The following is a 13,158-nucleotide window of genomic DNA, read 5'->3' on the forward strand; positions in this document are numbered from 1 at the left end:
TATTTGCAATTTGAACCTGATAAATTTGGTTACTTTAAACAAATATACTCAAGGACAGGAGAAAAAACAATAAAATGTTTGAGGATCAATTTTATCTGTTCTTTTTTTTTTTTCTTTGAGATGGAGTCTCGCTCTGTCGCCCAGGCTGGAGTGCAGTGGCCCGATCTCTGCTCACTGCAAGCTCCGCCTCCCAGGTTCACGCCATTCTCCTGCCTTAGCCTCCCTAGTAGCTGGGACTACAGGAACCCACCACCACACCTGGCTAATTTTTTGTATTTTGTTTAGTAGAGACGGGGTTTCACCATGTTAGCCAGGATGGTCTCAATCTCCTGACCTCGTGATCTGCCCGCCTCGGTCTCCCAAACTGCTGGGATTACAAGCGTGAGCCACCGTGCCTGGCCCAATTTTATCTATTGTTATAGAGCTTCTTGTACACACTGCAGAGTTCAACAAATATTTGTTGAATTAAACTCTATCATGAACATACATGAAGCTATATCTGACACAAAAGAAAAACATGCACTGACATCACAATATAGTCAGATCTAAAATATAAAATTATCCTCTAAAAACTCTTCTAAGATGGCTTGAAATAGCCACTTACAATTGCTTTAAAATACATTATCTTTGTTAGTTTCATGGATGAACTAAAATACAGATAAATAAGCAAGACTCAAGCACAAAATCTTCCAGTTTGAATTTCACATCACTCTTGTAATCTGATTAGGTCTGTAGATTCTCTTTCCTTGCTTTCCTATAGTGAAAGTGCTTCTAACAAATAGAGAAATGAATAAAAACAGAAGGTAAAAAGGCTTGTAACAGCAAAGTAGAATGGAAAAAGGCAAAGATGACAGTCATGTGGGGGGAGGATGGTTCAAGTTAAGAAAGGTTAGATTGTGAAAAGCCATGTTAGGAATGTTCAATTCTATCCTAAAGGCAACAGGATTCTATTAAAGGGATTTAAGCAAGGGAGTGATATGATCATATAATCATTTTGAAAAGACTGTGTTCACATTGTAGAGAAGGTACTGGAAGGAAGCAAATGTAAAGGCTGGAGACAAACCAAGTGGTTGGGATAGTCCAGGAGACAGAATGGTGGCTTGGATCAAGTGACAGTCATGGGAAAGGACAGAAGTACAGAGATTCCAGAGAAACTGAGGATACAAAGTGCTGGGAGAGAGGGAAGACTGACTCAGATTTTTCCAGCTACAGGGAGCACGAGGCCAATAACTGAGATGGGGAAGGGACAGGAGGTACAATAGTTCAGTGTATGGTTCTGGGGTCAGACAGGCTGAGTTCAACTGTCAGCCCCAACACTTACCTTGTACCACTGATCTCTGAAATTTGTTTTCTTTCTGAATAGCTTACCTTGTTGTCCACCTAAAAGTCTTTCTACTCCTTTGATTAATTTGTGGCGGTGCCCATATGCATTGATGCCTATTTCTTTCAACTCTTCATGACCCATATCAGCCAACACATCTAGTGTAATCTGAAAAATGAAACAAAATTACTTGTGAAATCTTTAACAGTTCTTCAGAGGACAAAAGCTTTTCCAATTGTCTACAATGCTATGAGTACCATGCAAATTAATAAAATTATTTTGTTTCCTTTACAAACATGAGCTTACAATCTTTTTAAAGTTGTCTTGATAGTCTCATCAGCTTTTTTGCTTACTTGAAGTACTCCTTGATTTGCTTTTTGTCCATGAGAATTAAAAAGGGAGAAATAATACTATAGAAATACAAGAAGATCATCGCTATATTTCCTTTAGATGATTTTGTTCTATCATCTACTGCTTGCCTCCAGATAGAGGAGGAATCAATAGCTTGAAAATGGGAAACACCAGATCCCAATATCCAGCAGGGAGTATAAATGAATGGTGGGGGAAAGGGAGAGGCATTCAGCGCAAGTAAACAGAGCTCAGGAAAAGGAGAGAGCAGTTTTCAGACGATAGATAAGGAAGAACTTCTCAGTGCTAAGAAATACTCAAGCCTGGGACAGACTGCCTTAAAAAGCAGTGAGATTGACATCTCAAGTATTTAGTTAGATTACAAACTGTTTTAAAGAGAGGCTACATTTTAAAATTCCAATTTGGATAAGGAAAGAGTAGATGGTTTTTAAGCTCTCTCATAAATTCTCAGACTTAATCCCTTCTGCTTAAAATACATTCTGTTTTTATACAACATAGTGGTTTTTAATTTTTGGTTAGTTTTTAACTTTCGGTTATTTATCCCTGTAAAATGGAGAGGATTAGTTGGCTCAAAATCACCTAATTCCCTTATGGACTAAAGTAGCTGGGACTCTACTACCACCCAGTGGCTATGTTCTGAACACACAGGATGAACTTGGGTAGCCACATTTCTTGAAGTCTGAACATGCAACTTTCCAGCCTTGACGAAGCTGGCCTTGTGACAATCCAAATACCAGTCTACAAGATTAGTCTTTGATTTTCCCCTTCCTTGGAAAACCAAGAAATTCTTTTACAGACACTCCTTTTCCAACTCAAACAAGATCGCTTTTTTCCACTTTTAACTTTCAAGTAACATTTAAAAAACTGACAAATTAGGCCTGGACCTCTGCTGATTTTTTTGTCAGAATAAAATATGAGTTTGATCTTTCCAGTGAAATGAGCATACATCACTCATTCTTTGGAAATAATTTTCTATATTGCTTCTAAGTGGCCATTTAAGCAATAATTGCTGCATTGCACAAAGCAGGCAATTTACTTCCAATCACCCAAAAGAAAGGTTTCAGCAGAGCTTTAAAACAAAACAAAACAAAACCAAAAAACCCAGTTTTGAAATACACATCTTTGAGATGGAATAGTTTACAGAATAATAGGAGCCTTTACATTCTTAGCTAGACATGATTTTAATATAATTTGGAAACTATGTTATTGATGTCCCATTTTTTTTCTTCTAAATATTCCAAACTAACTTCACTTTAAAACCAAGGGTCTCATATCTATGTGGTAACTTCAATTCAAAGAATCCTCAGACTTTTCTGAATTGATACATATAGTGTGTATCTGGAGGACGCAGACACCAGGCCAGCAGAACACAATATTCTCTACAATGTTCTAGAGGAATAATGGAGACTATTTAATATATTTATTCATTTTATAGCTCCAATCATAAAATGAATACAAAAAACCCAAACCGAACCAACAAAACAACCTGAAGAGACTGATAGCAAGTCACTTAGTTTAGAAGGCAAGGCTGAGAGGAGCTCTCACACCGAATGTGGCAAGTGGTCTCCTACCTCCTGGCATTTGTGTCTTCCCTGTAATCCCTTCCCTGTGTGAGACAGACTTACCAATTCACTTCTAACACATATGATACAGCAGAAGTGATGGGAAATTACTTTCTACATTAGGTGATAGATTGTGGCTTCCATCTTGGGCGCTCACTCTTTGGACTGCTCACCCTAGAAGACCTGGCCGCCATGCTATGGCAGACACTCAATGATTCCCACCTTCTTACACCACATCCTGTGTGTTCCCCTCCCCTGGAGTGCAGGCTTGCCTAGTGACTTGCTTCTAACCAAGCAAATACAGCAATGGTGATGAGAGGTGACTAGCAGATCCTTTTTCTCTTGCTGGCTTTGATAGTGCAAGAAACCATGTTATAGAGGCCCACATGGCAGGAACTGAGGGCTTCAGTCCAACAGACTGCAAGGGACTGAATCCTGCCAGTAATCGTGTGAGAATGTGGAAGGGGATCCTTCTCCAGTGGAGTCTTTAGATGAGATACTGGCCCTGGCTAATGCTCTGTAGCCTTGTGAGAGATCATGAAGCCAAGGACACAACTAAGCTGTGCATAGAGTCCTGACTCACAAAATGTGTGCTGTTTCGAGCTGCTGAGTTTGCGGTAATTTATCAAGCAGCAACAGGTAAGTAATACTCCATAAGGTCACTCTGTGGAGACGCCGACAGGTGAGGAATCGAGGCCAGTCAACCAACACTGTGAGCGAGCTTGAAAGCGGGTCCCCGCCCTTGCCAGGTGAGTCCCCAGGTGAGACTGCAGACCTATCGGACAGTTTACTGCAGCTTCGGGAAAGACTTTGAGCCAGAGGCACCCAACTAAGCCATGCTTAGATTCTTGACCTACAGAAACTGTGGGATAATACATGTTTCTTATTTTAAGCCATTAAGTTTTGGGTAATTTGTTACACAGCAGTAGACAGGTGATCTACCCATGCTATCTTGGCATTTATCCAATTAGATACAGTCACACAAAAGGAATGAATATGAAAATACATAACTAAAGAAAAAAAAAGACAATGCTTATTAGGCTATCCTGAAGGATAGAAGAGATGAAAAGCTATTAACCTGTGGAATCTGAAAAACAAAAAGGGAATGGGACAACTTTCTATACTTGCAACTGAATATAAATATACATTATTACTGCAATTCCATCCAACCATTCATCATCCAACCACCATCCACTCACAGCTCAAAGCACTTTATTTACATTACCTCATTTAATCCTTACGATGATGGATAATGAAGTACTATTAATGTATTATGAGGTCACTGGTACTGAGAGAAGTCATGAAAACAGTACACAGAAGAGCTGAGATGTATAGCTGTATCTGTCTTTTCCCTGTGTCTATTCTTTAAAAGGATGACTAGAAGGCGAAAATGATTAAACATTAAATTTAGTTGTACTGAGTTACATGGTGTCCAATTTGTCTGCATATTTATCAGGCAGTGGCCACTGAAAAACCTTAAATGAAAAGCTAAGGAATTTGATCTATGTCAGCTCATTCACATAAAAAATGTTTAATGAGTACCTTCTTTATGCTATATATTTCTTTAAAAAGTAAACATTTCATTTAATTCTAAAACAACCAATTATAGTTGGAAAGTTACATTGTTGGTCCAAATAACTGATAGTAAAAGAGTGGGGCCATGAAATAGAGTGCCAACCAGAGTTCATGTTATTTACTCGAGATAACAAACACACATAAAATGGGTTAATGTCTTAAAGAATCCCTAAGAGAACTCTCGTGAAGGTGGCCTGTTTGGTCAGGGCTGCAAGGAGGGCTGAGAAGGAAGGAGCAGGAAGGAGATGAGGAAAGGTTCTCAGAAGAAGGTCATAATTCAGCTAAGCAGCAGGAGTTCATCAGGCAGGGGAAGGAAGAAAGTGTGCTTAAGACAGAGGGAATAGCATGTGCAAAGGGAAAATCAGTTAAAAGAATACAGAGTATTTGAGGGAACTTAAGTACTGTAGTTCAAAATGGTGACAGGAGAATATGTATCAAGGATTAAAAGGAGGGAACGGCAGAGCAGCAGGCACAGAGAGGATCTTAAAGGGCCTTATCTATCAAATTAAGGGGTTTAGAAGTATACCAAAGGCTGGCCAGGTGTAGTGGCTCATGCCTGTAATCCCAGCACTTTGGGAGGCCGAGGTGGGCAGATTATGAGGTCAGGAGTTCGAGACCAGCCTGACCAACATGGTGAAACCCCATCTCTACTAAAAATACAAAAATTAGCCGGGCATGGTGGTGCGCACCTGTAGTCCCGGCTACTCAGGAGGCTGAGGCAGGAAAATCGCGTGAACCTGGGAGGCAGGGGTTGCAGTGAGCTGAGATCGGGCCACTGCATTCCAGCCTGGGAGACAGAGCAAGACTCCATCTCAAAAAAAAAAAAAAAAAAGTATACCAAAGGCCCTGGGAAGTCTTTTCAGCAGAGTAATACGATCAATGTTGTATTTTAGGAGGATGAGACTGTTGGCATTATGAAGGGCAGATTTGGAAGGGAAAGCGACTGGGAACAAGATGAAGATAAAATGGCATGGAAGGGATGAATCTGAAAGCAACTGGAGAACTCTATTTACAGGGCCTGGTAAATAGAAATGGTTAAAATAAAAGAATGAATAATTAAAGATTATTCCAAAATTCTGCAGATGGGGAACTATGAGACTATTGTATCAAAAAAATAGAAATATCGGGATGGAAAGCAGGTTAGCTGGATTTTAGACATGCTGCTTCAAGATTCAGGGATTTTAGATATACTCCTATCAGCTGTTAGACATTTTTTTCTGAAAATCATATTTAAATTAACTTGCTCCTTTTTTAAAATCTTGACTTAGTTATTATACCGAGGAAATCACAAGCTTGTTGGGCTAGTTATTTCTATCTAGTATACATTAAAATAAAATTATAATATTAAGAATAAAGACTATCCACGTGTCAGTTAAAGTCATCTTGCACATAAAGCAAAGGTCACTGCAAAAAGAGCTACCTCTAGCTTCTAAGAGTCATTTTACTTTGGGTGGGGAGAGAAAATTAGTTTGAATGAAAAAGACCTTTCTCTTGCTTGGGCTTAAAAGGTTGTATGGTACAGTAGTAGTAATAAGTACTAACTTTATAATCAAGTTCACAATGAATTACTGGAGGCCATGCTTTTATCTTCAAGAATTTGAAATCAAAATTTATCTGGTCATTTTCCATGAAAACACACAGGTTAACCATAAAGATGTCCACAAGCAGTCTTCCAAGTGATAGCATTTATGTTCCAGGAATTGCAGTGTAAATAAAATCTGTCTTTCCCATAGAAAAAGTGTTCTACCTATGTTCATAGGTAGAAAGCTATGTTATAAAGGAAGGGCCAAGGTCACATGGGTACTATAATTAACTAGAAAGGATACAGGTATATATTATTTAACATAGAACTTGGCAAAGTATCTATGGGAAACAAGACAATTTAGTTTAGAGACTTCCGAGAGAGTAACTGTGAAGATAGGAGGTGAGGCTATGATGTGCAGAAGGTTTTTTTCTGGGACCAGAAATAAAATACCTACATTCCACACCCCACTGGCATCCATGAGTAGGTACACAGGCAATGAGACATATGAGCATGTCAAAGCACGTCAGAAAACAATGGCTCCCCTGGCTTAAGCCAACCAGATATGAATTAAACGAGTACAATGCACGCACCCTCACTCCTCCCCCACTATACAAGTATGTGCACCATCATCACATGTTACTGATATAGAATGTTAATGGGAGAAAATGCTAATGGTTAAAGTTATGGAAAAGGTTATCACATTTATTTATAATGGAAGGCTAGATAAATAACATTTGCAATTAAAATAAAAATACATTTGATTGCTTGATGATTGAGCCAGACACAGTTAGAAACAAAGAAAGGTAGTATCACTTGTCTGGAGGAAAAGAACTGCGCTTGGTAATACACATTAAATGCAATTATCTATGTATTGATCAAGAAAAGGCTATAGAAATTATTCTGGCTAAAAGAAAATCAATGGAACTATTTACTCAGAATGAAACTGCAGTAAAAAAAAGAACAATGAAACTGATGAAACCAGAACAAGCTGTCAGAAGGAGTGACTAGGAGACTAAACTATTAAACTATTCAAATCAATAAAATGTGATAAATATGCCACAGGAAGTCAGTTACTGACAATGAGAATATACAATATAAAGTAAAAAAGAAATAACACATAAAATTATAATGCAAACTGACTAAAAGAAGAAAATTAACATTCTTTAGAAAACTTTCATCAGTACATTGGAATTATTTGTTTGAGTTAAGGTCTTTGGTTTGTTTAGCAAAGATATGTTTGAAATTTTACAATTATTGTGGAAATGATTTGGGAAGAACAGCTATAGCTGTAATATGGAAATAGCAGAGTATAATGGTTTTAAAACAGCTTGCACACCTTCCGTTAGGGAATAAGGATAAAGCATTCTTACTGTTTAGGATATTTTCCTAAGAAAGCTCCAAACCAGGGGATGAATAAATGGTTGGGAAAGAAAACGATCTGATAGACAGCAGTCTATAAAGTCCTAACCATTAGACCAAAGGCACATGTGATGCATCACTGTATTAAAAGCTGACATAGCAGCACAATATTACCGAGAATTTTAACTCTCTGAACATTTGTAGGCATTAGGTTTTACCGGTAAAGGAAGTGATAGGATAAATGTCTTTTAGTCCAATTTTACACAGCTAGTAAGAGGGTAAAAGTAATTAGAATTAAGGTCTTCCTTTAGTCCAATGCTATCCCTACTCAACTGTTGTTATTAAGAGCATTAAAGATGAACTATAATGAAAAAATGTAGCTAAAAAAAAGAAAAAGCAGAAGAAAATCTTAACAGTATAACTGATATAAAATAGAAAAAAGACCTGGTTTTTAAGTTAACTCCAAATTGACTATAAGCCTAGAAGGGAACCATAGTGGGCCAAAGGTGCCAGTGAAATACTGGAAAATTATGTCATATAAAGAATACTTGAAAAAACAGATGTATTCTAAAATAGGGGAAGATGTGTAGAGGTGGGTGGTTGAAAGGTTGACACCTCTGATAAGTTGACTAGGTCTTAAAAAGATATAAAGGGACACATTGTGTTGTAGTGGGCTGAATGGTGGCCCTCAACATGATATGTCTATGTTCTAATCCCCAGAACCTATGAATGTCACCTTCTTTGGAAGAAGAGTATCTGCAGACAAAATTATGTTAAGGGTCTAGACATGAGGAGATTATACTGGTGGCCTCAAATTCAATGCAAATGTCCTTAGAAGAGATACAGAGGACAGGAAGGCAATGTGAAGATGGAAGCAGAGACTGGAGTAGCGTGGCCACAAGCCAAAGAAGCTGCCAACCATCAGAAGCAAGAAGAGGCATGGAATAGATTCTCCCCTACAGCCTCTGTAGGGAGTATAGTCCTGTAAAACTGAACACATATGTAGACTGGAGATTAGATCTCTGTGCAAAACAGGGTGAGCATAAGCCCAAAACAAATGAATTATACCTACCGGCAGTTTTTGGCACACTTTAAGTTACAAGCATTCTATTACACCTGTCCCAAATTGTAACAAGGTATCTTCCCTGGCTAGAGGACTAACATGGGTGTTATTATACAAGGGCGATCCCTACACCTGGGAGAATAACTAAATTTTCTCTAAACACCTTTTCCATTCTAAAATTTCATGTATATCAATAGTCCATTTAAATTCAGGACTTACCAGCATTCAATATTTAAAGTTGACCATAATAATGAAAGCATACAATATTACAACTCCTTATACTGTATGAAAACAGTAAAACAAACAGAATAATCCTAAATTCATAAATGCCCTAATGATGACTCCATCCTTAGACCCTCACAGACATTTAAGATGGATCCCAAAATAGGGTGGGTCTATTGGAATGTATGGCCAACTTTTGGTTCAAGATTATTTAAGATTCCAAGTGGACAACAGAAACTTCATAAAGGGGTGATTCTTAAAAGGTGCACTTGTCTAAGTACTACTGTGCTTTCCAAATTAATGGGCAACTGCTTCAGGAGCCTAGTCACATGAATAATGAAATGAGATGAATAAAGACTGACACTTTTCGGAAACAAAACAACCAAGGACAATTATGAAAACATTCTTTTGAGGTAGTTGCATGGTCTAAGCTTTGACATGTAATAAAATGCAAAGTGCTAGGCTGCTTATAAAGATAAAACAAAATAAAGACTCTCAATTGTTAGACAATTTTGGGGAGAAGTATAAAATACTGGGCTCCTCTGGCTTCTTATAGAAATGTGTTGTGGGTTTAAAAATAGCTCATAAGAAGCAAAAGAGAAAAGAGGTGGGTGGCAATTAATAATTCTTTTTTTTTTTTTTTTTTTTTTTTGAGATAGGGTTTTACTTTGTCACCAAAGCTGAAATGCAGTGGCACAATCACAGCTCACTGCAGTTTCAAACTCCTGGGCTCATGTGATCTTCCTGCTTCAGCCTCCCAGCAGCCCAGTAAGTCACCATGCTCAGCTAACTTAAAAACATGTTTTCGGTTTTTTTTTGTAGAGATGGGAGTCTCGCTTTGTTGCCCAGGCTGGTCTCAAACTCCTGGGCTCAAGCAATCCTGCCTAAGCATTCCAAAGTGTTGGGATTAAGGTGTGAGCCACTGCATCCAGCCTAATTCTTAGTATTTAGTTTAAATGACTCAAATATATAAAAGAGTGTTTACCTGTTCTGTTTCAAAGATATCCCGAAGGTGTTCAAGGCCAAGGCTTTTTAGAAATTGGCTGATATTCATGTCAAGACCGGTAACTAAAACAGAAACATATTCAAGATTCTTAGAAAGAATTCTCTAAATATAAAGAAAATTTCAGTATCCATTTAAAGACATGACTCTGACAACCTTGGCTGTCAGATGATTTTACATGGCATAAAATAATACAGAATACACAGATTTAATTCAGACACTTTATTTCTCAAGTTGATTGAGAAATAAAAGCAGAGCATTTTATCTTTATCAAATTAGTATTTGTATCAATTCTAATGTGGTTAGAATATAGAATTATAACTTATTGTAATTTATAAAAATACAGAGAATACTAATTTTAAAATATTATAGTATAATATTTATACTATAGAATGCTACTTATATAGAGAAATCTAAAGCTTTTAATGAATTAAAAAATCTAAATGTATCAGCTATCATTTTAGTTTTCATTCCTGAAATGACCTCTCAGTTGTGTTCTGACATAATTTCAGTATAAGTGGTTCAATAAGATGCTGGTTGTAAACAGATGCTCTAGAATATACAGAAATAAGAACAATGGCAATGCCAAGAAATGTGGCAGTCTTCTATGAAGAAATATTTCTTATAAGATGTCGTGTGTATGAAAATTTACAGACAGGACGTCTCTAATGGAGGCGTTCAATAATTATCAATAGAAAAAAGTAATTCTGCTCCACTAACAAAAGGTATAAATAAATAAGCATTCATGGGGTCTACTCACCTTCTCCTTCCTTCCTTTCTGTTCCCGCGGCGCCATCCCCTGCGTTGGAGGCTCCTCCTACAGCCAACTCTGCTAAAGGGCCAGTGAGGTTGTCTATGCTGCTGGCAGCAGAGAGGCAGGAGGGGGTGGATGCTGGTGAGATCAGAGAGGCACTCACTACAGTAGCCTGAGGTTTAAAACAGGTAGGTAAGGCCTCTGGGGGCATGGCATCTATCAGCAAAGCTCTGATATCGTCAGCCTAAAAAAATGATTAAAAAAAAAAAAACGTGAAAAGACTATATATTGAAATGGTAAGTTTTTCACTAAGAACCAAATGCTTTGTGGATTTTTTCCTTAATGAATGCCTCATTATCTATCCCCTTCTGGTTTTTGATCATTCCTTCTCCTATCCACAGCTCCAAAGAGTTTCAGTAGTTTCAGTAGACAGAATTGGAGAAACCATGTAATTTTTAAAAATATTTCTTCTTTCATTAAAAAAAAAGCACTTTCAGTGTTAACTGTCACCCTTCTTTAGAAAAATTTCCATATTTACTATATTTTGTTTATGTTTAAACAGCTATAATAATCTGGTTATTTACTTTACACTTAATAATGTCATGTAGAATTAGCATCTGGTGAAATTTCAAAGGGATGACACTCTTAGCTCATTTATTCATAAACTTTACAGTTTTTAAGTATTAGATGCAACTGCTTTTCGAGTATGCGGGCTTTTCGAGTATGCGGGAGATAGTCTCCAGAGACAGCCAGCCATCAATTCCTTCCTCCCGACATGCATGCCTCCCCTTGAATTTCTACCCACCTTGAATGTGCTTTGCCCTGTGAGTTGTCTTGCCCAATAGAATGCAGAAGTGATGTTCTGAGGCTTCTGAGCCAGGCTTTAAGTGGATTGGCAGTGTCTACTTTTACTCTCTTAGAAGCCATCTGTCATGCTGTACAGAAGTTTGGGCTAGACTACTGAGGGGTGAGATCCTATGCAGGGAGAGCCCTGCAGGATGAAAGGCTATCTTGGAAGCTCCAGCCTCTGCTGAGTTCCCAGGTGCAGGTAACTACAAAACCAGCAGAACTGCCCAGCTGAGCCCAGTCAACTCCCAGAAGTGTGAGAAATAACAAATCGTCATGTTAAACCCTCACTGGGTTTGGGGGTGGCTTAATGTGCAGCAATAGAGAAATGAAATGCACACCAGTACCGGGAAGTGGGGTGCTGGTGGACATGTGGCTTTGGTTGGAGGTGTGAAGGGTGGCCTGGTTATTGCTGAGGGAGGCTGTGAGTGGAAGACAGGCAAGTGCTACTGAAGGCGAGAGAAAGGGGACTGATGCTGTGTAGCAGAAAGTTTGGCAACACTGGCACATGAGGTCTTATAGAAGGCAGAACGTGAACCTAAATAAACTTCTAAATTTGGCTAAGGAAATTTCCAGAACAAATTTTGCCTCGCCAGCTGGACTGGTATGTTTACAGAGAGAAAGGAACTGTTTAGTTCTCTTTAAGGAAATGTATTCACCCAAGATTTGCTAGGTTAGAAAATAAAATTATTCACCATTCCCAGCCTCTCCATCAGCAAAAGTCTCTTCAAGTAAGGCATAGCCTCAGGCCAAAGGTCAAATCTAGGGTGCTGACAGGAAAACATGGCCTCAGAATAAAAATCACCAGAAGTATAGATATATTACCTCAAAATCTTTAAAAAACCTCTAAGGTGGTACCTTGTGAATTCCCTTGGCTAGATGAAAGAGCTTCGAAGGGTCTTATGGGCATTGCCCCACTGCACCTTGACTTGGAATCCATATTACAGAGGGACCTGTCTTGAAAAGATTTGTGGGTGGGACTTTTGGCTGATGGAGTGGTGCATAATTTGATGGGAAATCCAAAAGTTTATAAAGGAAGAGTTGTACTATTTTGGACTAAAAGGGACAGGTAGATTAAAATAGTAAAAGGCTTAGGGTCCCCAAAATTTCTAGGAGCAGGTAAAAGGTTGAGAAAGCCATTTGGCTGTAAATACGATCCATTTCTTATGAAAAGAGAAGGATAATTCAGAGGGCATGGCCAAGAGCTACAGAGGCTGGGTACAGTGGCTCACACCTGTAATCCTAGCACTTTGGGAGCCTGAGGAAGGAGGCTGAGGGAGGAGCCCAGGAGTTCAAGACTAACCTGGGCAACATAGCAAGACCCTGTCTCTACAAAAAGTAAAAAAAAAAAAAAAAAAAAGGCCAGGCATAGTGGCACGTGCCTGTAGTCCCAGCTACTTAAGAGACTGAGGTGGAGGGATGGCTTAAATCTGTCAGGTCAAGGTTGCGGTGAGCCATGATCATGCCACTGCACTCCGGCCCGGGTGACAGAGCCAGACTGTGTCTCAAGAGAAAGAAAAAGAAAGAAAGGAAGAAAAAGACAGCCACAGTGAACCACT

The 13,158-nt window shown here is 38.6% G+C and overlaps 1 protein-coding gene across 3 annotated transcripts in view; it reads right to left on the bottom strand.

Moving 5' to 3' along the window:
- Nucleotides 1-13,158, bottom strand: part of TNKS (tankyrase) — a 227,012-nt gene that overhangs the window by 21,377 nt on the left and 192,477 nt on the right. For all 3 annotated transcript variants that reach the window (XR_002523692.2, XM_031669351.1, XM_003902438.5), the window contains exons 19-21: nt 10,760-10,997; nt 9,982-10,064; nt 1,369-1,489 (exon numbers count right to left, since the gene is read on the bottom strand). Coding sequence is in view for 2 of the 3 variants with exons in the window: in XM_031669351.1 (XP_031525211.1) it covers nt 1,369-1,489; nt 9,982-10,064; nt 10,760-10,997 (442 nt within the window). In the remaining variant the exon portion in view is untranslated. The remainder of the gene's footprint in view (nt 1-1,368; nt 1,490-9,981; nt 10,065-10,759; nt 10,998-13,158) is intronic.

This window comes from Papio anubis, chromosome 8 (assembly GCF_008728515.1).
Source record: "Papio anubis isolate 15944 chromosome 8, Panubis1.0, whole genome shotgun sequence".
NCBI lineage: Eukaryota > Metazoa > Chordata > Mammalia > Primates > Cercopithecidae > Papio > Papio anubis.